This window comes from Anopheles merus, chromosome X, assembly GCF_017562075.2.
Source record: "Anopheles merus strain MAF chromosome X, AmerM5.1, whole genome shotgun sequence".
Classification (NCBI taxonomy): domain Eukaryota; kingdom Metazoa; phylum Arthropoda; class Insecta; order Diptera; family Culicidae; genus Anopheles; species Anopheles merus.
In genome coordinates, this window is record NC_054081.1 from 4,579,401 (window position 1) to 4,603,438 (window position 24,038).

At 48.7% G+C, this 24,038-nt stretch overlaps 1 protein-coding gene across 7 annotated transcripts in view; it reads left to right on the top strand.

Annotated features, from left to right (window-relative positions):
- Positions 1-24,038, top strand: part of LOC121587667 (potassium voltage-gated channel protein Shaker) — a 114,649-nt gene that overhangs the window by 41,879 nt on the left and 48,732 nt on the right. The window contains exon 2 of one of the 7 annotated variants that reach the window (XM_041904675.1): positions 15,205-17,782. The exons of the other annotated variants lie outside the window; for them this stretch is intronic. Within the exon in view, the coding sequence (XP_041760609.1) occupies positions 17,658-17,782 (125 nt within the window). The 5' untranslated portion in view covers positions 15,205-17,657. The remainder of the gene's footprint in view (positions 1-15,204; positions 17,783-24,038) is intronic. 7 annotated transcript variants of the gene reach the window in all.

Here is a 24,038-nt window from a genome sequence, read left to right on the forward strand (position 1 = left end):
ATCGTCCCCGGTGGACAATGCTATCGGATAAATGAGAAATCATATGATTGGAACACATTGCCGTACAATGACAGGCGTGTGGCGAACCGGATGGTTCCTTTGTCATGCGCCGGCAACGGTTCTTGCGTTTGGGCAGGGGTTGCCTTCCTGTACAGCAAGCGATTGAGCAGAGCTGGCTGAAGTAAAAGAAGAAAAAAAACCGCCTGAAAGTATGCAATGCGTGAAGTATTAGCATGAATAATGATGGCGAGAATGTTTGCATCGTTAACGCGTCATACACACTCCACAGCGCAAGCAGTTTCCAGATTTTATCCAGATTTGGGTAGAGCTTTTTTATAAACAATCCCTCAAAACAACAAATAACTCTCTGGTATGAAGCGGCATCACATCAGCAAGACTAAAAAAATGAAGCTTGTAGACTAAACAAAATAAGTGAAATATTTTTGCATACTTATAGGCGTTTTGCAACAAGCGAACGGTTTTAAAGATAATTACTTTCAGCACACAAAAGCCTCTGCTTTGATTATTTAGATTTAGCTGAATGGGAAACGCCTTACAGTATGCAACACGCATGTCTTGTTTGATAACGATGAGAAGATTTTCAATATTTTGAGATTCAAATGTTCAAATCAAACGCCCCAAAATGGAGGAAAAAAACTGTCAGTGTCTGTTTGAAATATATTTTCCACTAAATAACAATTTCAGATTGAAAAAAGGGCAAGAAATTCTGGACACAACAATGAAGGCTTTGAGGTTAAAAACGGTGTGCGAATATTTGCATACCCAAAGGCGTTTAAATCGTACGAATCGCTGTGTTGGTTAAGAAATTAGAAGAAAATCATTATTTCTCGGGAAAATGACTAAAGTCACTTTAAAATTAATCGTATATAGACCAATCTACCCAACTACACGCTCACCAAGCCCCTGCCACAGGAATGCGTTGCATGCCCAGGGCAAGACATTTGATCGGGCACACGTGGGGACGTGGCGCATCCTGCAGCGCACACTCATCTCGAACGCATCGCTACGCACGCCCCTGGTGGGTGGTTTGTGTGTGAAACTTTGAAGCATCGAAGTTGACGGTGAATGCGCAAGTAGAGCAGCAGCAGCAGCAGGCATTCGAATGCTTGTTCGTGACTCTGCATTGCAACAAGCACGTTGTTTGGCCGTTTTCGGGATGAGGTGGTGATGGCAAGCACACACACACACACACACACACACACATTCCATCATGCTACCGAAACAGTGGCACAGTGGGAAAAGGGGGAGAAAAGGTACTAGATTGAAACAGTGCACACATGCACACACTCCTGTACGATGGGGTGTTTTGTGTTTCACAGCACAAGGGGGCAAAGGGGTCTGTTACTGGACGCTCCTCGCCGTTCGCAAACTTTGTCTTTTGCCAGAATACATCTAGAACAAGCGAGAGAGAGAGAGAGAGAGAGAGAGAGAGAGAGAGAGAGAGAGAGAGAGAGAGAGAGAAAATGAGCAGGATAAACTACTGAAGCTAATGACGGATAGGGATGGATTGAGCTGGCTGGCAGCGAAGCAGAGAGTGATGGGGCTGGGTGTCTTTCTTCACACGTGTGTCTATGGATGTGTGTGTGTGTATAGTGCATAAAGGAGTGCACTGTGTGGAGCCATCCGGATGCACCAGTGTGCCGAAGGTTCGTGTCCGTGTGGGCACAAGCTCGCTGCAGGCAGCATTAATTGCTTCGCCTTCTGTTCTGCCTGAAACCGCTGCCTGCTTAGCTTTGACCTCTTGCCAGCCAGCCCCACCAGGATGTAGCGGAATTAAAGAGGAAAGCGTGCAGGGAGGAAAGGGAACAGTGCCCGCAAGTATCCGAAATGTTTTAGCACAACTTCACCGCTTCGTTTCTTCCCCGTTTTGTCGCTCTTTCCCCAGGAGCGGGCCAGCTGCTTGCTGCATTAACGGGCCAACTTTTCGGGTAGCTTCCCATCCATCAGTGCCTTCTCTTGTGCCTTCCCACACCTTCCCCCTTCCCCCTTTTTCCTCTCCTAATAATTCGCTTTCGCTCATTCGACACTGAACACCATCCTCACACACCGCCGAAAGCGAGCGGCAGTGAACCACAAGCACAATAGCTCGATGAGCGCGGAATAGATTTTCATCACTTTTTTTTTGTTTTTAGCTAATACACACTTGTTTGTGTGTGTGTGTGTCTGTCGGTTTTTTGCTCCACCGGTAAAGGTCTCCCCTTGTACACGTGTTATGTAATGGCGCTTCACCGGTCGGATGGCACAGTGATGGCGGCCCACAGCGCCGCGGGTCCTAAAATAAAGCGCCGCGAAGGGCGCCATCTTGCCAGCCGTGCGCTCCTCTTTGTGTGTGTGTGTGGTGATTTGTCGTTTTCGGGCGAAGAAAAGCTCGCCCCATGAAATAAAACCCTTTTCCCTTCGTTTCGAATCACTCCGCTTGGTGTGGAATAAATCTCTCATAATACACTGTTCAGACCGGGAAGGAGTCGTTTGTTGTTTGCTTCACGTAATTTTCGCCTTTCCTTTCGCCTTGCCCCCTACCACAACAGCCAAAAGCCATCAAAATGAATACAGCGGGTCCTAAAGAGGGAACTAAAACTCCAACACCGTTTTTCTTCTTTTTTTTTGGTTTTTAATCCATCCTTCGGAAAGCAAAAAATACAAAACTTACGTAATGTCACCCGATCGATGCGTTGACCTCCGCAGGAGCTGGCCTTTCCTGTACGTCTGTGTATGTGTGTTTGTTTGTGTTACACACTTTGGGTCACCATCGCGAAGCGTTTTTTTTTTTCGCCGCTATTCGTCCTCCCTCGAACTGTTGTAGTAGGTGTGTTGCCGTTTTGGGGCAGATTTAATTGCTTGCCCGCGGTCCGCGACGTGTACCTCTGCGTGTGTGTGTGTGTTTTTTTGTATTTTGAATTGTATTTTTCCCCCGTTTTCATGAACGTACCAGCTCGCCGAGTAAGACCGGTCGTGCTAGTGACGAGGAAGCCCTTTAACACTAGAACCGCCGGACTTTTCAACCTTGCTAGAATCGCCATATGGGACAATTTTATGCAATTTATTATGTGTACATATTTAGATATGTTTATTTTTACCAAATTGTTTCTTGTGGTTAAATAATTAATAAACATCATAATTAGATATAATGAAGCTTTATTAGCAACTCAATAAGTAACTTTCCATGGAACGACTGTTTGACGGCCAATGTTTTCCCTACCGCAGTCGAAAAAAATAAATTTCGCGGGCCGTTTTGCGTTTCTATGACATAATTATTCTGTGGCTTTGAAAATGGTGATTTTATGAACTTACAGGGGTTTTCAGGGGTTCTCATAGCTGTGGGATACTTCTTTGATTCTTTCGTATGGGAAATGAACTTTATGTGAAGAGAATTGGAATCTATGGCAAATTCTGATTGGATTCGTTCAAAAGGGTGCCATAAAGTTCAATTACATTCAGATAAAGCTCATTTGGTGTTAGATAGAATTATGAAAGTATCCCACAAGTATGAGAACCCCTGAAAAACCCATATGGCGGTTCTAGGTTCGAAATAATTTATGTTAAAAACCATGTAGGATAAAATTTTTTGTGGGAGCTCTCGAAAGACCGTTTAAAATAAATAAAAGTCAGAAAATTTCAGTTAGTTTTCACAACGGCAAGCGGATAATCACACCTTGTTCTAACGCAATGGGACAAAAAAGTCCCATCGGCGGTTCTAGTGTGAAGCGATTGTTTGCCTCTCCGGGCTTGAAACAAGGCGGATGCTTATGAAACATTCAAACTGAGTGCTGAGGGCAAGGTTGGCTACAACTGGGATTGCTGCAAAATGATGTTTCCCATTGCCTGTGTGGTTCCCTGCGCAAGCTAATTAAAAGAAAGATTAATTAATACTTTGGCAACGATGGTGCATTGCTATGGACGCCCAGACTGTAAGGACGCTGAAAGCAATGATTCATTCGGTTGGTCGACTTACTACCCTTTTGCGCGTGGTTTGGATTGCAAACTTAATACAAATTGTAATTCAAAACTGAAACAGATTGTTGGTTTTTTCTCCCTGTTGAAGAACATCACTTTCGGTCAGCGCTGGAACCGAATTGTGCGCTTGCATCACGTGCTCCCGCTTGTCAGAATCGATGATCGATCACCTGCTGCCGGCGATTGGTGCGGGAGAGTATTGAAGTGAAGTGAAGCGAGGAACCTGGTTAGAAATAGAGAAAAGCAAAAATCCAACTTTAATAAAGGCTCCTGTCAAGAACCGTTGCTGATGTGTGAGAGTATGTGTGTGTGTGTATGAGAAAGAGAGAGAGAGAGAGAAAGAGCTATACTCAAAGTGCCAACAAGAAAAAGGAAAACCAAAAAACGTGTTGTGCGGGACGGGCGAAATTCCGCAGTGAAGGAACCGCGCAGTAAAAAGGCCTTACAAGGGGATGGAACAGAAATAGTGTGTGAGAGAGAGAGACAGAGAGAGATAGAGAGAGAGAGAGAAAGGAAGAGAGCGACGGAATGAGGGATGCGAGTGCGAGCGGAATTTTTGCAAGCACCGGACCATTTACACTACACACTACAGTCCTTGGGGGATGGTGAAGAGTGGGGTGGGAGGGTTGGGAGGGGTGGAAACTGATCCTCCGAAACAAGGGGGTTTGATGATTTAATATGCCATGCGGTTGCCGTCGGTTGCCAAAAAACATGGCCCTCAGCCGTCCGCCACCCCCCCCCCCCTTCACGCTATGCACTCCCTCCCCGCAGATAACTGAGCGCCCGCCCGAAAGTCGCCCGGGCTCGGCGTGTCCTTCCTTGGCCGTCGGGCCGTGGACAGCATAAATTAGAATTTTCATCACAGTCTTCTACCACTGAGACACACCCTCCCCCTCCCACCCCCACTCTCCCCCGTCAACTCGGACGACTAGATTGGGAAACTTTCCCAGCGCTTTCCGCCCAGGTCCTTGAGCGCCGTGGTAGTGTCTGCAGAGGGGTGAGGGGAGGGAAGTGGAGGGGGTAGCTGGGGTGAAAATGAGGAGAAAGTTTTACGTTCACACGTTCGCCGCTGCACAGTGAATTACTAGAGCGAGCCGTGAAGAGGTTTGATAATGCTGATGACGGTGCTGACGATGATGATGATGCTAATGGTTGATTTGAAGAGGAAGCGAATGATGCTGTGACTGTGGCACGGGGTTTTGCGGGCCGCCTTGGGAGCGGCAGGGCGGAAGGTGGTAGTGGAAACGGCTAATTAAAATTCAATCGCTTCGGAAAACTTCGCAACTGCCTGGGGGCAGACCCGGGGCCAGTGCGAGCGAGCGCCTAACAAGCCGAGCGGAGCGCTTTCTCGCCTTCTTGCTTCCTCTTCTTTTACTAGTTGAGTAACAATAAACACACACACACACACAGACACAAAGAAGGAAGTCTTTTTTTATTTGCCTTGCCTTCCTTGCTCACTGCACTGGTCACTTTACTTAATTGGTGTTGGTGAATGGCAAAACTGGAAAGCTCCACCGAGGGAGGCCAAATCCCCGACCGGTATGAATTTTAATCGCCACCGAAACGATCAACCTAGTTTGTGTGTGTGTCTGTGTGTTTTTCTTCCACTTTGTTCTATGAAGATAAATTGCACCAAACCTGAGTGAAGCAAAAACAAAAAAAAAAAGAAAATTGCCGAAGCAACACCAAAAACAATTGAAGTGATGCAACTTCGGCAATTCTTTCGCGCTGATTAGCTTTATGTTTATTTGGGTTCGCTGCTGTTTGCTGCTCGAGTCGCTTCGTGGCATAAAAAAATAAATAAAAAAAAATGGCAAAAAACATTTGCAACAAAGTCTCATCAAGTCTGCTCCCGTAGCAAAATGGGTAAAGTTTTTCTTGCCTTTGTCCTTGTGCTTTTTTTTGTCTTTTTGCTCGAGCGGAAATGAAACCACCTGCTTCGGGAAGCTTAATTCAGCAGGAGAGATAGAGTGGAAACTTAAACGCTTTACCGCTCTGTCCGGTGCGAGATCGTTTCAGCTTCCACTTTGTTGTTCAACTGTTCAGTAAAGACGGGCAGGTTCGTGGCCTAGGGCAGTGTAAGCGAAGGAGTAATAAAACACCCAGCGCAACACACCCAGCCACGCGGTGTAAGCGACCTGAACCCGAGTCTAACTCATTCGGGGAACTTTTTGCCACGCTGCCCACGGTTCGGGTGCATATTTCCGGACCGGTCCGCTCACCAGACGACGAACCGTGCGGAGGAAGAATAATTTTCAAAAAAAAGGGAAACAAGAATAAGAAGAGAAAGCATAGACGAAAGAAGCCCGGACTTCAATTTCTACACATTGAAGGAAAAGGTGGTGGAAAATTCTCCCCCAAAAGGGGAGAAAAAGAATTGCGGGAAAAAGGGTTCGCGACCCGCTCCAGATTGAGCTCCAAAGTAATGCAGTCCGTGACACGAAGGTTGTGCCTGGGGTGGCAAAGAGATGGAGAATCAATATGGCGGCAAATACACACACACACACACGAACATAAGTGCGCACGCGGCGATGAACAATTGGTGACAGAATTATTGATTGGAGGGCCCGAGACCCGGCCTACATTTTGTTTTTTTTGTTTCGTTTCTTGGTGTGTTTGTGGTTGCTTGTTGTGGCACTAACCCTGCACAAACACACACACACTAATGCTTACACTGAGCTATGTCATATATAAAACACACACTTCTGGACAGTGATTGCTGTAGTGGTCAGTAGATATCTCAGTGTAACAACGATACACGTCACTCACTCTGTGCGAAACCCCATTGCCATTCATTGCTGTAAGACGCCATCGATGGCGTGTGTGGGCAAGTGGATGTGTGTTGACAACACCTTCACCCTCTCCCCTCCAACGGGTAAAAAGTAAAAGCGACCATTTGCGCGGAAATCAACATTAAAATCGGATTAGATAAACAATTAGTTTGTCGGAACGATTTCTAATCCGACCAAATTTCAATTCTAACTAGATTCACAAAATAGCGCCGGGCCGATTGATTGGTAGAAAATCATTAAAGCGGGAAATAATTTGCAGCCCCCCCTCTTTCAAGGGGCAACCGATTTTCCACGAGCCAAAGGCCGGGTGGCACAAAACACATGCAATCGATGCGGATTTTTTTTTTACTGTTTACCACGAGCGGGAATTAAATTTTCAACAGTACAGCACCACAATCGTGTATCGGGGTCGGTTTGTGTGCTAGTGTGTGTGGGGGGGGTAAAACCTTTGTGTTGTGTTGGGTGTTGTTCGGTGGTTTTGTTACTGGTGCGCCCAACCGTTCTGTGACACCTTTGCTCCCTCTTCTCCTCTGGGTTTTGTTGGGTGGAATGGCACCCAAACAAAACCGGCGCACCGGTCACTCTCGCGCGGTCACTCACTCGTGCGCTCGGTGGCGTGAGTGTAATACCAGGCTCGTCTCGCAGGACAAAGGAAACAGCGGTGGTTCAGGGTGCGTGCATGATTAGGCACCCGACGTGTCCACCGCATCGGGTTGAGCACTTTTCCCTCGTAAAGCCCCATTTTTTCTTCTTCTTCTTTGTTTGAACATTTCATATATGCATCAAGAAACAGCTTTTAGATAGAAATGTTTCACCAAGCAGGACGAGTGGGGTGTCATCGGTGTAATCGCCAGAGCAGAGATTGATTTGGATATTTTCATGAGGATGGAGGAGTGATTGAGATCCATTTCATACGAACTGCTTCATTTTAATCGCCACTCAGCTATGGCTTCAACTGATGCGACTTAAACGTTTAAAGCATTGCTTTAAACTGAACTTTTTTTTGCAATGTTCATCAACTATTTGTCGCCAGCGTTTCGAAAGATGTATTCAGACTTTAGGAGAGCGCTTACCAAACTCTTCCGAATGTGTCCTCACGTGACACTGGTTGTAGTGAGTGATAGGAACGATTGCAAACTTGAAACCATTTCTTTGCGCTCTTCCAAATCATTTGCAACCTTTTGCATGACATTTGAAACTAAAGCTTGATGTTAGTATTTCGAATCAATTATTGGGTATTTTCGCGTGCCTGTAAAGAAACTTCTTCGGGTGTAAGTCATTACGCAGCTTTTTGTGATTCGATCAATAGATTCGATTTGACTCGAGCGCTTGGACGGGTTTATTACAGGGTTTCCCAAGCCATTTGCCAAGCTTCCCAAGCTGATATTTCGTTCCCAGAACAATAAAGTTTAACTTCTTCAGCATGATTTTCATTGTTGAATATCATGTATAAATATTTTAATCTCATTATGAAGCAAATACACCGTTTGACAGCTGTTGAAAAACATCTTGAAGGTGGCGAATAATGATGGGCACATTCGCAAGTGACTGGGAAAACCCTTTAAAACGTATTACTGTGTTGGTGTTACCAATTTTAATGGCTAAACTGTCTGTTGATTCACCTTCTTTGTGGCGGTACAGGCACTCAGTGAGTGATCGTTCGTTGCGCTCACAGCAATTTCTTGAAGTGGGTTCAAACTAGTGATGTGCTCAGATTCCGACTCCAGCAAAATGGAACCACTAGATCCGCCCGGAGTCGGAGTCGCCCGGAGTCGTTCGGAGTCGTTCAGTGTCGTATGGAGTCGTTCAGAGTTGTTGGGAGTCGGACTCATCCGGAGTCGTTCGGAGTTGGAGTCGTCCGGAGTAGTTCAGAGTCGCCCGAAGTAGTTCGCAGTCGTTCGAAGTTGTTCGGAGTCGTTTGGAGCCGTTCGGAGTCGGAGTCAACCGGAGGCACTTCGTATACAGGCCTTTATTTCGAAGGCTGACTCGGGACGGCTCCGACTCCGAACGACTCCGAACGACTGCGAACGACTCCGAACGACTCCGAATGACTCCAGATGACTTCGCACGACTCCGGACGATTATGGACGATTCTGGACGACTCCGAACGACTCCGGATAATGCAGTGCGGACCTACCTTCCGGAGTCGATTCCGAATTTTTTGGACTCGACTCCGGATCTTTGCTATCTTTACCCATCACTAGTTCAAAAATCATTTTTGTGAATTCAAGTGACACAGTCACACATTTCATTTGAATTTGGAGTGCATTTCAATACACTTCTTGCAGTGTCTGTGTTTCGTTTAACTGCTCCTCACTTCCAATTTTAAGTAAAGCAGCTTTCCGTAAGTGTTTACTCGGCACGTGTTTCTCAGCAAAATAGAATTGTGCTACTTCTTAATTTGCAATGTTCCATTCAGCTAATTGAGCGGCAGTTGTGACTTCAAGTAGCTGTTCCAGTAGTACCCTCTTCTCAGCTCGTGATGGAAATTCCTCAAAAATCCTAAATCCTTTGATTCCTAAGATCCGAATCCTGGAAACTCCAGTGCGATTGAATCTTCTCACAATCTTCTCATTCACACAACACGCAACACGAGACAAATAAACAGATCCTCGAAAGCAACTTTTGTAGTGCGGGGCGTATCGTTTCATTAGCGACGCGCCTTCCCGAGGGGCCCACTTAACCAGCACTTAACCAGCTTAAAAAACAGTGAAAGTGAAGGTGTTGCGCCAACTTGTAACACAAATAAAATCATACCCACACACACACGCACACACACACACACTAGATGAACGGTTCACATGCGTGTTGTCCTAATGGCAATTAAAAAAGAAAGCTGCTTCTGCGCCCTTTCCCGGATCGTCCCAACAAAACTCACACAACAAATACATGTTGCTCCACCGTGTGTGAGTATGTGTGGTTCTTAGGGCTTCAGAACAGATTAGGCGGACGTGGGGAGACACTTCTCAAATGAGCTTATGCTGTTCAAACACACACACACTCAGGGAAGTCAAAGCCACTGAGACCATTGAGCTTCAAAAACCCACCTCGGGGCGTGCACCTTTCGGGATGCGGTGGCACGCGGCAGCGGTGCAGTGAACGAGTTGAAAATAATAAACTTTGCAAATAAATTGCCCTCTCATCGTTTGCGAAGCTGCCCCGGGGAAACCAGGGCAAGAGGGGAGGGATGGGGGGGGGGGATTATTTGCACTCGTGGGACTATTTATACATGCTTACGCGAGCCCCGTCCGCAGTAGAGACAAAGCACGCTGGGAAAGCTGTTTGCTCTGGGCGCTAGGAGGGTGGGGTAGGGACAACAGGATATCATCTTCCTGTCGCGCATCCCGCGCGCACTTTGCAGCAGCCCCAGCAGTGGGAGCGGAAGGCGAAGGGCTCTGTTGGTTTCGCACCGGCATTCGTAAGCACTGGCTGTCAATCACCGATAAGGCCGCAAATCCCCCTTTTCGCTTACACTGCCACTTGCTGTAGCGCGTGTGTGTGTGCGTGTGTGCATGGTGTACTAAACACACATATGAAAGTGTGCGGTTTGGGGTGTGTGTGTGTGTGTGTGTGTGTTTCTGTACGCTGAATAACGGCGTGCTCTTTTTCTTGCCGTGCGAGGGGCACAAATTTGCTGCTTCTTTTATGATGTTGTTTGCTCTTGGGGATGTAGTAAGATGCTACAAAACCGCTTACCGAGAAGGACACTAGCAGTAACAAAATAAACACACCAAGGAAAAACAAAAAAGAGGAAAAAGGGTGCAGAAAACGGTTTAATGCGAAAAAGCAAAAGTGTCCTTCGGGAGAGCAGGTTCGTCGTCTCTGCCTACCTCGGTCGGCTAGTTGTTTCTTTCCCGCTAGTATCCAGCCCCACAGAGTGTGAGCAGAAGTGGGATATGCAAATTTAAACCCCTGAAGGAGACATGTATGAGTGATAGGGAGGGGGGGGGAGAGGGGGGGGGGTTAAGAAAGGACAGGGACAGCACCGTGGGAAGTGGCGATGTTTTCCAAGGAGTGTGCGAAGACGACACACTCGGCAGACCCTCCGTGTGCCACGTGCTTCGTATCGTCACGTTTTCGTTTTTCCCTTTTCTTTCGCCCATTGGTAGTGGTGTGGAAATACAGGTGTATCAATTATACAGTAACGTTGTAAAATATTTACCCCGCCCGTTCCATTTTCTTCTTCGGCGCACCGCTTTCCCGTGAATGGGAAATAGCGGGCAAAGGAAGAGGAAAAAGACAAAAACAACTATTCCACCTTATTTCAGGACTACCTTGGCAGACGTGCGCGTTTCTGTGTTCACACACGGTCGTCGCAATCCGGTTCGAAGGACCAGCCGCTTCCCGCATGTGGTTGGTTTTTTAAGCCATTTATGTCCTTCAAGCATAGGGTGGGAGGAAAGCGGGAGCCGTTTTTTGTGTCGGTGCTTGCTGCCTCTTGCTTTGAAGCATGTGTGTGTGTGTGTGCGTGTGTGTTGGTGTTTTTTTTTGTTACCAATCCTTCCCAGTTCCCGTTCGGCGCTTACGAAACAGCCAACACTGCTGACACGTGGGACGACCACGGAGTCGTTTTCTTGCGTTTCATTTTACCGCTTCTATCACTTCTTCAAGAAGGAAATCAACGTCTCCCGGCTTACCCCGTACGACCATGAAAACAATCCTTTTTTTTTAAAGCACCAACCGAACGGAAGCATCCGTGGTGTTGCCGCTGTTTTGTCTGTGAAGTGCTTCAAAATTCATAAACCGAACGCGCTGGAGTTTCGCGTATAGTTCGGAGCACCACGAACACACTATCGAGCCAGTTAAACGAGTCAGTAGGTGGAATGAGAAGAAAGAGAGAAAAAAAAGCGGACCAAAAAAGAGTTAAGCGACGAACCACTCTAAGTGATCAAGAAAGGACGCTTGCAAAACCGTAAGCGGGAAAAGGATTTTAACAGACGCGGGCGTAAAGTTTAAAAAAGGAAAACCCCGCCACCCAAGCGTATGTCTGGCAGGGGGGGGGGGGGGGCAAAAGCTGGCCCCGGGCAATCGCCTCGACGGTAGCGCGAGAAGATGACACAATTATTTATACCATTCGATGAAATATTTAATGTCAATTCCCCTGCTCGCCGCTCCCAAATATAGATTCATCCACCGTCTCTTTCGCACGCAGCAACAACAACCATCCATATACCCCGGGGGCAATAAAGGGCCGGTCTACACATAGTGCTGCGTTCCCTTCCTTCGCCACATGGACAAATCGGACAGGCCGGACGCAATCCGAAGGCTATTTTTGTGCCTTAAATCGGCGTTTAGTTGTTATGTTCAATGCGCACGTGTGTTTGTGTGTGTGTGATTATATTTTTCGTTTCAACTTTGCCCTTGTACTCCCCCCTCTCCCCTTTTTGTGACAAGAATAGTCAATAGCGAACCTATCAGGCAGTGGTTTTGTGCAAGGACACGTACACAAGCTGATACATTGGAATGGTCGAGAAAAGAGACCAAGAAGGGGGGGGGAGGGGGGGGGGGGGGGGGGGAGAGGTGGTGAGTTTCTATTTTCATTTAAAAAAAAACTCCCCGTCCCCCAGCTGGACTGGCACTGACGATTAGGCGCAACTTTGGAGGGAATATTATGATCCAGCTGTTATGTTACAACTGCGTCGAACAAAAAAATATGAAAAATAGTGCCAAAAATCTTGTATATATGAAAAAAGATACCAAAAACCGGTTCTGATGGCTCCAACTGTAACAAAAAGCAAAGCTTAAAGAAAAAATAACGAGTTTGTCTTGCAAATTGCCTACCTTACACCTGCTTTCGGTTCGGCCAGCGCCTAAAGTTATGCAACCGGCTTTACAAATCGTCACCTGCAGGCATACACAGCGATGCATTATACCAAAAACTCCCCAAAAACCGACACCCGCTGGCCAATTCCGCCATAAAAAGGTCGGTTGTCAGACCCTCCTAGACCCTTCCCCTTCCGTCGTCCTTCTTTTTCGTAATTGAATTGTAACGGGCAACGGGTGCGAGAAGGTGTCACAAATAATGGCAGCCGCTTTGTGCGGTGCAGGGGAGCGTGGGGGATGGAGGGGAACTGCTGGCAGATAAAGGTATGACAATTTATGGTTCATCCAGCTGCCTCCCGCTACTATCCACCAGCAAAGCTATTAGGGTGCCCATCGGCTCTATGTGTGTGTGTGTGTGTCTATTGACACCTGAACGGAACGCGCCGAACGGTCGAATGTTATCGCTGACATCCGGTGTGCCGTCCCGTTTCGGGTCGCTTTCGTCGATTATGTTTTATGCAACTCCCTAATTACCTTTTCCCATTCAACCTTCGTTCGCTCGGGCATGGGGCCTCGGGGAAGGGGGGAGGTGGTAAGAGGAGTGAAGGGTGGTGGTGGTGGTGGAAACAGCAAACACAAGCACGTGTAAATGTCAGCCCGGGGGGGGGGGGGGGGGGGGGGGGGGGCAACGTGTTTTGGCAGGCGGTGACGCTCTAGCCACAGTGAAGAATCAATTTCCAATATCTTCCTCTCTCTCTCTCTCTCTCTTTCTTTTTCTCTCTCTGTATATGTCTCACTCTCTCTCACACATACATATACAAACAAGCAAGTACGTTTGTGGGAGCCATGCGTGAAATGATGAAGTATATTTTTATTTGTGTAATTAAATGAAAAAGTGATTTTTTTTGCATCGTTTCCTATTGCTGTCTCTCTCTCTCTCTTTCTCTCTCTCTCTCTCTCTATCATTTTGTCGGTATTGGATTGTATGTTTTTGGCGTACCGAATTGCAGTACAAAGCATGATGTCGCCATAAAAATGGAAACCTCCCTACCTCCCCCCCTCCCCCCCCCCCCTTCCGGGAGACCCTGCGGAAAGCTCGATGAAGTATTAATAAAATAAATCAACACACAAATGGGACGCTGGCGCCCGCACTCACCACCATCTTCCCCCTCCCCGCTTCCCACCCCCCCACCCCCCCCCCCCCCTCATCATCCTGACCAAAGTGGCAGTAAAAACTGCCACGATTGGAATTTTGAATCGGACTTGGCCGTTTTCCCAGTTATTCCCATTCCTCCTCCTCCTCCTGCCCCCACCCAGTCCCTCCCCCCTTCCCTCCCACCGTTCGATGCAATAATTGCTCCGTGCAGCGCGCGAACAAGAATGCATTAATTTTGCGCAACACAGCACAAGACACAGAAGGGAAAGACGAACCCCCCCCCCCTCCCCCCTCTCCACCACCCTTTTCCCTTTTCTCTCCCCTCTGGCAGTCCAATGCTGTGCGTCGTCTGGTGGATTATTTAACGAGGTGACATTTTGGCCAGCATCGATCAACAAGGGCAACGGCAAAGAGAGGGAGAGAGAGCGAGAGAGTGAAAAGGGCAGCAAGCGGGAAACCTTCCGCATTCGGCAGCGGGCCATTCCTATCACGGGGCCAGCCTACTACTGCTGGTACTGTTGCTGGTACAAGGGCAACGACAGGCCGGGTCCGGTGCAAATTGCAGAAAAAAAAACACTCTCTCACACACACACACAAACGCAGAAGGATTCCAACTGACTCACGGCGGCACAGTTCTTCTGGGTCGGTTTCTGGGGCCTACCGTTCTGAAATTGGCACCATTTCTTTCTTTCCTCCATTTTTTGGCCACTGGGACACATTTGGGTGAGGCGAATGGTGGGAAGGGGGTAAGGGGGGGGGGGGGAGCGGGGATAAGGAGATGAATTTGTAGGTTAGTGTTTTCATTTTACATCAGCTGGGTTCTGGTGCGATGTGTGCGTGCGTACGTCTCTTTGCTTTGCACTCTCTCTCTCTCTCTCTCTCTCTGTCTCTCTCTCTGCTTTTGTATTTGTTAGTTTCGGCCTTCCGTTTCGGCGCTTCGTTCGTTTCTGTTCCACTCCGATCTGCCGCTCTCGGTTTGGCCCGGTCAGCAAACCAGCGCGCCGTCTCGCTCGTGAGTTCGCCTCCTGCCCCCCCCCCCCACCCCTTCTTCCCTCCCCAGCAGGGGTTCGGGTTGTGTGTGTGTGTGCCGCGTGGAAACACGCGGGTTCGATCCGGGTCCGAATTGGAAGTCGCACTTACTTACTGCTCCACCGCTGCGCGGTGCGCCACGTCGGACCGAACCGGGAAGCGGGAAATGAATTGTTGCCTTAAAGTGTGTGTACGCGCGCGTGTGTAGCCCTTAGAGCCCTCAGTGTAACCTAGTTGTGTTGTTCTTAGTGAGAGAGAAGAAGAAAAAAAAACGGAGTAGAAAAAGGCGAATAAAGCGTGGCAGCAGCAGCAGCAGTGGTAGCAGTAACGGCGGCAGCAGTAGAAACTCTTCAACCAACCGATATACAACACCAAACATCACTCACATTCAAACGCGGCCGCTGCTCTTGTGTCCCTTTTTTTGTCCCCCCCCCCGCTCCTCCGAAGCGTCTAATCTAATCTAATACCCATCACCCCTGCCATCAACAGCCAGTGAGCCCCGCGAGTCAGGCGGAACGGTACCGCGGAAGCACGCCGGCCTCGACGCCACCAGGATCCAGTGATCTGTGATACCACATTGCGCATAGTGAACGATACCAAGTGTTTGTTAGTGTGTGTGTGTGTGTGTGCGAGTGTGCTACACCTACGTCCAGTGGTGGTTTAATATTTAAAGAGAGTGAAGCAGAGAAGAAAGCTAAGCGGGCCGAAATTAGATATATAAAAAAAAAACGTTAGCGTTCGCCGCCGCGCGCGTGCTGGTGTGAATATATATTTTATTGTATACAGGAGTTGCGTGTGCGCGGGTGTGTCTAGTGCTTTAACGACCAATTGAAAATCGAGTAAGAAGCCGGGAGTTTCTTGCTGTTTTTCGTGCAGCATTTTCAAAATCCTCAACATGCGAGCAGCCGCGACCAAGGGCTGCTGTTTGACGGCTACCGGTGTGCGTCGGCTAGCTGGCCGGCAGGGCTGAATCGTCCGAACCGCGGCCAAACGTCCAGGGGAAAATCGACCGTAAAGCGTTCATCGTCCACACACGATCAAGCATGGGCCCCGCTGAGCGAGTGCCATCGTCGACCCGTAAAACCCGACGGTCCCTGCGACACTGCGCCCGTACCGATGCCGTGATTTGAGCCGTCCGTATCCCGCGTCCCAAATCCACGAACACGAACAGAGAAAGAGAGAGAGAGGGAGGCAGAAGGCTGGTGCATTTTCACGTGCGTACGTGCGCCACAAATCGGGTGTATAATTGCTGATCTGTTGTTGCGCCGAACGCACCGCGAGTGGCTAAACGCACCACACAAACACACCCGGCAGCGAGCGATGGGACGCCGGCCTGCCACCGCCAGCAGCCACCGGTAACGTAGCGCCCCTTTACTCCCAGCCCGCTCCCTCCTCTCACAAAAAAAACCACGCTCTTCTCACGCTCGGGACCTGCCTACTGCGGAGCCACCAAGAAGGAACGAACGAAAGAAAGGAAGCATCCATCCCTCATCCAGACCAACTCGACAACAGATTGACACCGTCCAACCAGCCGGCGCACCGGGCTAGGAAATAGACACACACACACACAGAAAGCAATAGCCCCGCTCCTGTCATTCCCCGTTTCCCTCGCTCCCACTTTGGATGTTGGAAGGCGCCATCTTGTAGTAGAGTATTCGTGTCCCGGCAGGTAGTGCCGGAAGACGCTCTGGACCACTGCGAGAACCGATTTGTGATTAACTAGCGCTGTTTTCTCTTTGTTGTGTGTGTGTGTGTGTTGGCAACCGTACCGAAGCAAGGTGCAGCGAAGAATAAGAGAAGCAAACAGAAGACGAAGAAAGCGGAACGATACACGGCTCTCTAGAGGGAGGAGAAAGAAGAATAAAAGAAAGCAAGCGGAAGAAAAGCAACAGCAAACAAATGGAGAGAACTCAACTACCGAAACTAAACTACTATTACCGCAACAGTTACTACTAATTGCTACCTACTCGCAGCATACTATTTTATATCGATAGCTAGTAACGCCCTCCTACCCCAACACGCAAACGCGCTAGAGTGTTGGTGGGCAAACTACAAACACAAACAAACAAACCGAACGGAACAATACGGAAATCCAAAGATTAGCGATTACTAGCTACTAAGGCTTTACTAGGCGGTACAGACGGTGTTTGCGCCGCTTGAAGATATAAATTAATAAAAAAAAGCATCTATATTTTTACCTTGAGCAGGCGGAGACATCAAAGGGGCTCTCGCAACAGCCCCAGCCGTAACTCCCTTACTGCTCCCCCAGCGTGGACGGAAAGTCAGAATAATAATTGCAACTAAAAAGCTTTAACGATATCGATATCACACTACACTTATTGCTAGTATGTAAGCTATTGACGCCTGTAGGTCAAAGCCGTGCTGTCTGTGTTCTTGCCTGCGCTGTTTGCAAACCCCTACACATAAGCGGTAACGGTGTGTGTTACCAGCGAGTGGAAGAATCCGGTGTCGACGGCGCAACACGTCTAGCGTCGCTTCAAGACGTACACCGCACGGAAGCCACGTGCCACAATCACGGCACGGAGCGTGACGGCTGAGTCGACGCAGTGCTTGCTTGACCCGTAACCGCGCCGGAGTGAACCTGCCAACCGCTCGGGCAGGCAGAGCAGCAGCAGAAGCCTCCCAGGCCGCTTGCCGGGCTTTTGCGGTGCAGCTTTTCGCAGCGACTCTTCTTGTGGGCCAAATGACAAGTGCCTCCCAGTAGTAGCCAAGGTAGTGGTCCCCGAGGGGCCAACCGTCCTCCCTCATTATACGAGGAAGCGATCTAAGCGCGCGCGCTCTCATTTTTTTCGCGGCCAGACTAACGGTTCCCCGACCGCCGGGGTGTGCGGCCAGCCGTGCGTGACTACTCGAACGGAAGTGCGTGAGTTAGTGTGTGTGGGTGTGTGTGTGTGCGCGAGTGAGCGACAGAAGATGAAATAATGGCTGCCGTCGCGGGCCTGTACGGACTGGGCGATGATTCGCGGCACCAGCGCCAGCGGAGACAGCAGGCGCAACAGGCCAACCAGGACAAGACGGACAAAACGCCCGACGGACTCAGCGAACCGTAAGCAGACTCATCTCTATTTTTTTTCTTTATTCCACTTAATTCAATATAAGCGTTACATGCGTTACAGGCGTTACAAGCGTTACATGCGTTACAAGCGTTACATGTGTTACAAGCGTTACATGCGTTACAAGCGTTACTTGCGTTACGATATTAGTTTTGCAAAACATGTTTGCCTCACGGTAGCTGGTAGCAATGTAGCGCGTGCTTTGGTACCGTTAAGGAGGGGTTATCGTGGGAACGTACGTTCGCTGCAGCTGCAGCTGAACAAATCAAACTCTCATTTGTTTGTCTGACCGGTATTATCGGCGCATCGCATTAGTAAGATTGCCGACCAATGCTCTAATTGCTTTTCAAACACATTGCTCAACCAGCAAACCGAATCCTATTTGTATGAATCGCGTAGCAACATATTGCAAACGAAAATTAATTATGACATGTAGTTGTTTTTAAGCGAATACTTGCACGGTTTCAATCGACATGTTTTATCGTCATTTTGATTTTATTTCTGGGCAGCTTAAGGGGCCTTGATTGTATCGATTGTGAAAAGGCAGAAAGCATCATCTTGTCTAGTAACTTTTAAAGCCAGATGAAACCATTTTTAATTACGGGATGATGAAACAATTTATAGCGACAACTGTCACATCTTGCTAACTCTATTTACTCTGACAGACGAGCATGCCCCATCCGCTTTCACTATTCCCTTCATCGCAACATTAAAGTTTTACTGGCTAAAACCATTCTACAACTAAAACAGAAGCTTGTTAAGCATACTTTGTGATACAAATTGCATACCTTTGGGCGGTTTTACTTTTTATTCTATCTTTAGCTCGTAAGTCGTGGAAATCTATCTGCTAGAAAACAAATGCGTAACATACTGCTGGCACTATAAAAAAGTGACTCGCATCAGAATCAAAACCGAAGCACATCTGCATCCTGTAATAATCAACTTTGCAAGTATTTGACCAAGCAAAACTCCTTCTCCCCATCCTTTTTCATCGCCCGCGTTCGTTCGGGCTTATCCTAACGTGTTACGGTTGCAGCTTTCGGTCGGTGGCAAACAGACCGAGCGCCGAGCTGGAGCACATATTTAAACAACTGCTAACAACTGGTCGTGCGAGAGAAAACACTACTTGAAACTTTGCGAAAAAATGTGCGGTTTTATGGCACGGGACGGAAAGTTTCCCCACCGCCAGACGGTGCGCAGTGCGTCCGCCCGATTGATGGGTGGAAAACATTGTCATCAAATCGTCAAAACTCCTGTGCGCGGGTTGCTATAGCGATCATGGGCGGCAGAGGGAGCGAGGCTGCCGACGAGGATTTCCCCCTCGTGTTCCCGTTCCCGTTGCGATGCGACGGTCGGTTTTGCCAAGAGGGAAGAAGGAAAGGATGCTCGCCAGAAGCCAGAAAACTTTTGCAGAAACGTGTGGCAAAACGTGCCCATCCGGGGCCGTGTGTGATCGAGTCGTACGTCCTTTTTGAAGGCGGTCTGAAACTGCTTCCTGTCTGTCTATGGAGCAGTATGGAAAAGGAAAAAAGAAAGAATGCAAACCCCTTCAAATCACACGGTTGAAGTATAAATTTATCGTTTCCATGCATACACACCCACACACACACACACAGACACAGACATGTGTGTAATGTTAAACCGGGCATTGCAATTGCATATGAGAATAACCGTGCACAGCGCCAGAGAGCACGAACGGTGCGCGGAACTGTACCTGCGACTGCCGCAACGCGTTTGCGGCGAACATTTACCTTCAAATCCACCATTTTCGTTTTTTTTTATTTTTTCTTTTTCTGTCTCCCTCACTCTCCCTCTCTCTATCTATCTCTCTCTTTTGCTCGCTCGCTTTTTCCTAGTGATCAAGCATTTTGATCCGATTTGTTGAACCCGAGATTTCGAGCGTCAGGTGGCGCGAGAGAGTGATGTTTTTCTTCCTCTTTTTATTGCGTTGCAGAAACATGATTATAAAGTCGTTTCGCGCGCTATCCGGCATAAATCCTTGCTTCGTTTTTTCCCCTTTTTTTGTTGGGCTTGGTTTCGTTGGCTACGCGTTCTTTTTTGCCCTCGCTCGGTCTGATAAGTTTTATGGGGTCGTTTCAATGTTCTGTAGCGGAGGGCGAAAGAATGCGGCTAGCGATCAAAAAACCATCCATCACCAGGTCCTTCCCGGTGCCCTTTTCAGACACCATTACTCCTCCCCCCCCCTCAAATCCCCTCGTAAGACTGGATGCGTTGAGGGACGGTTTTCTGCTTCCACTTCTTAAGCGAACGATAAAAAAGAGCGTTAAATTTGGAGCTCACCGTGCTTCTCTGCTCCGTTTTGCGCTGCTGATTTGCTCGGATCCGTTTAGCTGAGTCAGCCGTACCGAAATCATAACAGGCTCCCTCACAAAGCACTAATCATATGTGTGTGTGTGTGTGTGTGTGTGTGCGAGAAGCATCAACCGGGAGACGCAAATCCGGTTCGAAGGACTAAAAGAACCTGAGCACTGATGAGGATGCGTGCAAAAAAGCTCGCGCTACTACGGTACTGTTTTGCTGCAACTTTGTGAGCTCCCACTTCCCATCATCCCCTTCTGCCCTACTTCCCCCTTCCTTTCCGTCCCAACTGCTAGAAATGGAGCAAAAGTCGCTCCATCGCGCAAACCATTTCTATCGCACGCAAATTCGCTTCAATTACCCCGAAAAACGATTCCTTTCCACGATCATGTTCTCTAGTGATACATGCTCGTCTCACCCCAACTTGGCAATTCGAATTGGTCGCTGATTGAACGCACCTTTTCTGGCGAGCAGTGCTGCCTGTTGCTTCCTGGTCTCGTGGTACGCGAGGGCGTTCGGGTATTGACGGAACGTAACATTAGTGCCCTACTGGAACGCGGGAAGCCATAAGTGTGTGAAGACGCTTGTACATATTGACATGCTCTTCACTTACGCCCTCCGTACCATCACTCCGTCACTTGTACACACAAACAAAGGGCACGCACAGGGCTTGCGGTAGTTGCGGCAGGACCGACCAGTGGAGAAACGATACGGAAACAAACAGGCCGAAGCAGCCCTGCCATCAGTGGGAAAGCGAAGTGAGGAAACGAACACACACACACGCACGAACACACAGACACATAGATTGGAGCTTGTAAATGGAACGGAGCCAGTAATAATGGAATGTAGATAATCGAATTATAAAACGTAATGGAGGCGCATTATAGTTTATGATTCATTGAGCGGAAAATCGATCGCGCACGGTGCGCCATTGCTGTTGCTCACGCGCGGGGGGGGGGGGGAGGGGGGGAGGTGCGGAGGGGCAAGCAAGAGCGTTTGAGCGTGACTGGAAGAATGCCCTTCGAGCGCGTGGCAGCGTGCTTGCTTTTGTTTGTTTTATTTTATTTCGGTCGACACGTGCTTTTTCCTTTCATTTGCTTTCTTGCCCCCAAAGCCCCATTTTCCCCACGAAGTAGTTGAGAAAATTGAAATCCAACTAGACAAGGACACTTTTTTTTGTTGAAGAGGAAGCAATGAGAAGCAGAGTGGAGCGAGATAATAGACATGATTTTTTGTTTGCCCGCAATTGCGCGCAACGGATCATCCACGGAATGTACGGGGAGTATTGAGTTTCAAATAATAAGTTGACAAACCCGGCAACAGCTGCAGCCGAACAACCTTCACCGCCGAGGAGGTCAACAAGCTTCTCCCGCCGTGCTAGTGTATTGCTTTGCAGCGGAGAGTTTTACATTTTGTTGCGAAACTAGCAATTTAACTCAATTTACGGTTAAAATGTAAATAATGTCAAGTTTCGTTGCTCCTTGCCCCGGCTCAGGAGAGTCACGTTAAGAGGGGTCCGGGGGGAGAGGGGGAGGGTAAAAACTTCTCTACCCGTTCGAGTACACGCGGTGCATGACCGAAATAAACTGCTTAATTGAAGCGTCTTCTGCTGTCCGCTCGTGCAAGTTTGACGCAACTGGTTCGTTCTTTTTATTTTTTGTTCTTGTTGCCCCACTTTGCCTTCGAGAAAGGGTAAGGGTCCAGCTCTGTCCACTTGCTCTCGTGCTATCTCTCTTCCTCTCTCCCTCTCTTTATCTGCTTCACTTTCCCTTCGCCTCGGCAACGGTTTGCTGTGGGAGTGGCGAACCTGTGGAGTGTGCAATTTGCATGACAATCAACCTCAACTTAATTAAAACAGCCAGTTGGCTTTGGTGCAGCGTTGATTTCGCCTCCGCTTCGGCACACAGAGCGAACAGGTGGGCCGCTGGGTGGGCCGCTAGCGTGCAGCGGTTGGCATCTCCGATGATTGCCTCCCGTGTTCCGCACGGTTCCTGCTCCCGACCCGCACTGGCGCACTGGCAATGGATAAAGCTGATTTGCTCCAGAGGGGTGATTTTGCCCTACTCCTCCCCCCCCCCCACCCAGCTTCTAGTTAAACACACGTGGCGCCCATGCACCGGCAGGAAATCGATAGTTTGTCAGAAGTAAACTCCATTACCCGGTGCTGCTGCTGCAGTGAGCTCGGGCAACGGAAGAGCTAAAGCCTGTCTAAACAATGGTATCACTCTGTTATAATGTTTGTTTGCCACCCAATACTATGGTGGGAGGGCGGGGTTGGTTTGGTCTTCCCGAACTCGTTTTGTGAGTTTTTTTTTCCAATTTAATGACGCTTAGGGTTTTTTTTGTTAATGTTATCCTCCTCTAAAGTGATAACATTGGCGCCTGGATTGCTGCAACGTTGCAGTTCTTTTTTGACGAGTAGAAAGGGGAGGGCGGCTCCAAGCTTCATTCACGTACCGAGCATTTGTTAAACGAAATTCGAGCAGTATTCGAGCAGGATTCGAGCAGTATTCGAGCAGTTTTTTAAGACACAACGGTGGTAACGATGATCCAGCTTGAACATTTTATTCCTACCACGTTGTTATTAGCCTATCATTGTCTTGTAGGCTCTTCTCTCTCTCGCTCTGTGACACGTTCAACTCATAGAAAATTTTGCCTTTTTTCCGTATTTTACTCCCCACTATTGGACAGGGCCGTGCGGATGAGGCCGGTGGCGGAGAAGTTTGGTTAGATGCGGCTGCGGCACTACTGCAGTGCAGTTTCGCGTGCCCCATTACTGTAAGCGGGCTCGTGCTAACTGGCAGCCGTTCGGTCGGGCTCGAAAATTGTATCTTCTGGCAATAATCTCGCGGGCCAGGGACGGCTGAGGGGATAGCAGTGGCACGGAACCGGTTCGGCCGGCGGCCTAGTTTCCGCTTGAAGCATTCCCTAGACGGTAGAAGAGGGAAGGGGTGGGTTATGGTGACTTCTCTCCTCGGTTGTCGGTGTACTTAACATCTGTTGACGTCACGCGTGGACTGCCGAATGTCGTGCCCGATGGCACCCTAACGACCCTTCAGAGAGGATGAACCAAATGGTGGGGCAAGGGGTATGGAGGCAGGGAGCAAGTAGCAGGCGAAGACAAATAAAATCATCGAGTAAAAGCGAGCCGCGATGGTGCGGCCAAGAAGAAAAAGGGCTATTCAATTCAACGCTTTGTACAAATGGGTGGGCGATGGGTGGCAACAGGGTTTGAAGGTGGAAATCAAATAACAGAGTGGGTGGCAAGACGGCAGGGCGGTCGGGGGGAGAAACTAGCGTATTATTTTACTTGTTGATTAGCATCGATCAGAAGAGGCGGAGGCGGCTGCCCAACAGAACTCCCCCCCCCCCCCCGGCAGACAGAGTGTGCGAGAGCACGAGTGTGGATGAAGCAAGCAGGGGGAGTGTCTAATTTTGTGCATGAGTACCGCCACATCACCACTTTCGCGCGTTGTATCACATGTGCGTGTGTGTGAGTTTTCACCGATTGCGTCTAGGTCAACGCACACACTCATTGTTGGCCCTTTTGTTACCGTCTGTGACATTTGCGACCAGCACGGGGGAGGAGGAAACATTAAGTAAACAATGCAAACGAACATGCAACGCCAAAAAAGAAATGCTAAACTGGTTCCAATGCAATCAAGCCGGGGGAAAAGCGAGCAACCAGAGGAGCAGAGGCAGATGTAACCAAATTTTGTTCGCCTGTGTCTTCTTTTTTTTGCTTCACACACACACACACACACACACACACACACACACACACACAAACACACACACACACACCACACACACACACACACACACACACACACACACACACACACATACACATAGACACACGGCCTGCACCTTGACGTTGCGCTCGGCTGCGGCATTCGATGACGTCCGTCGGTGGCCTCGTGGCTTACA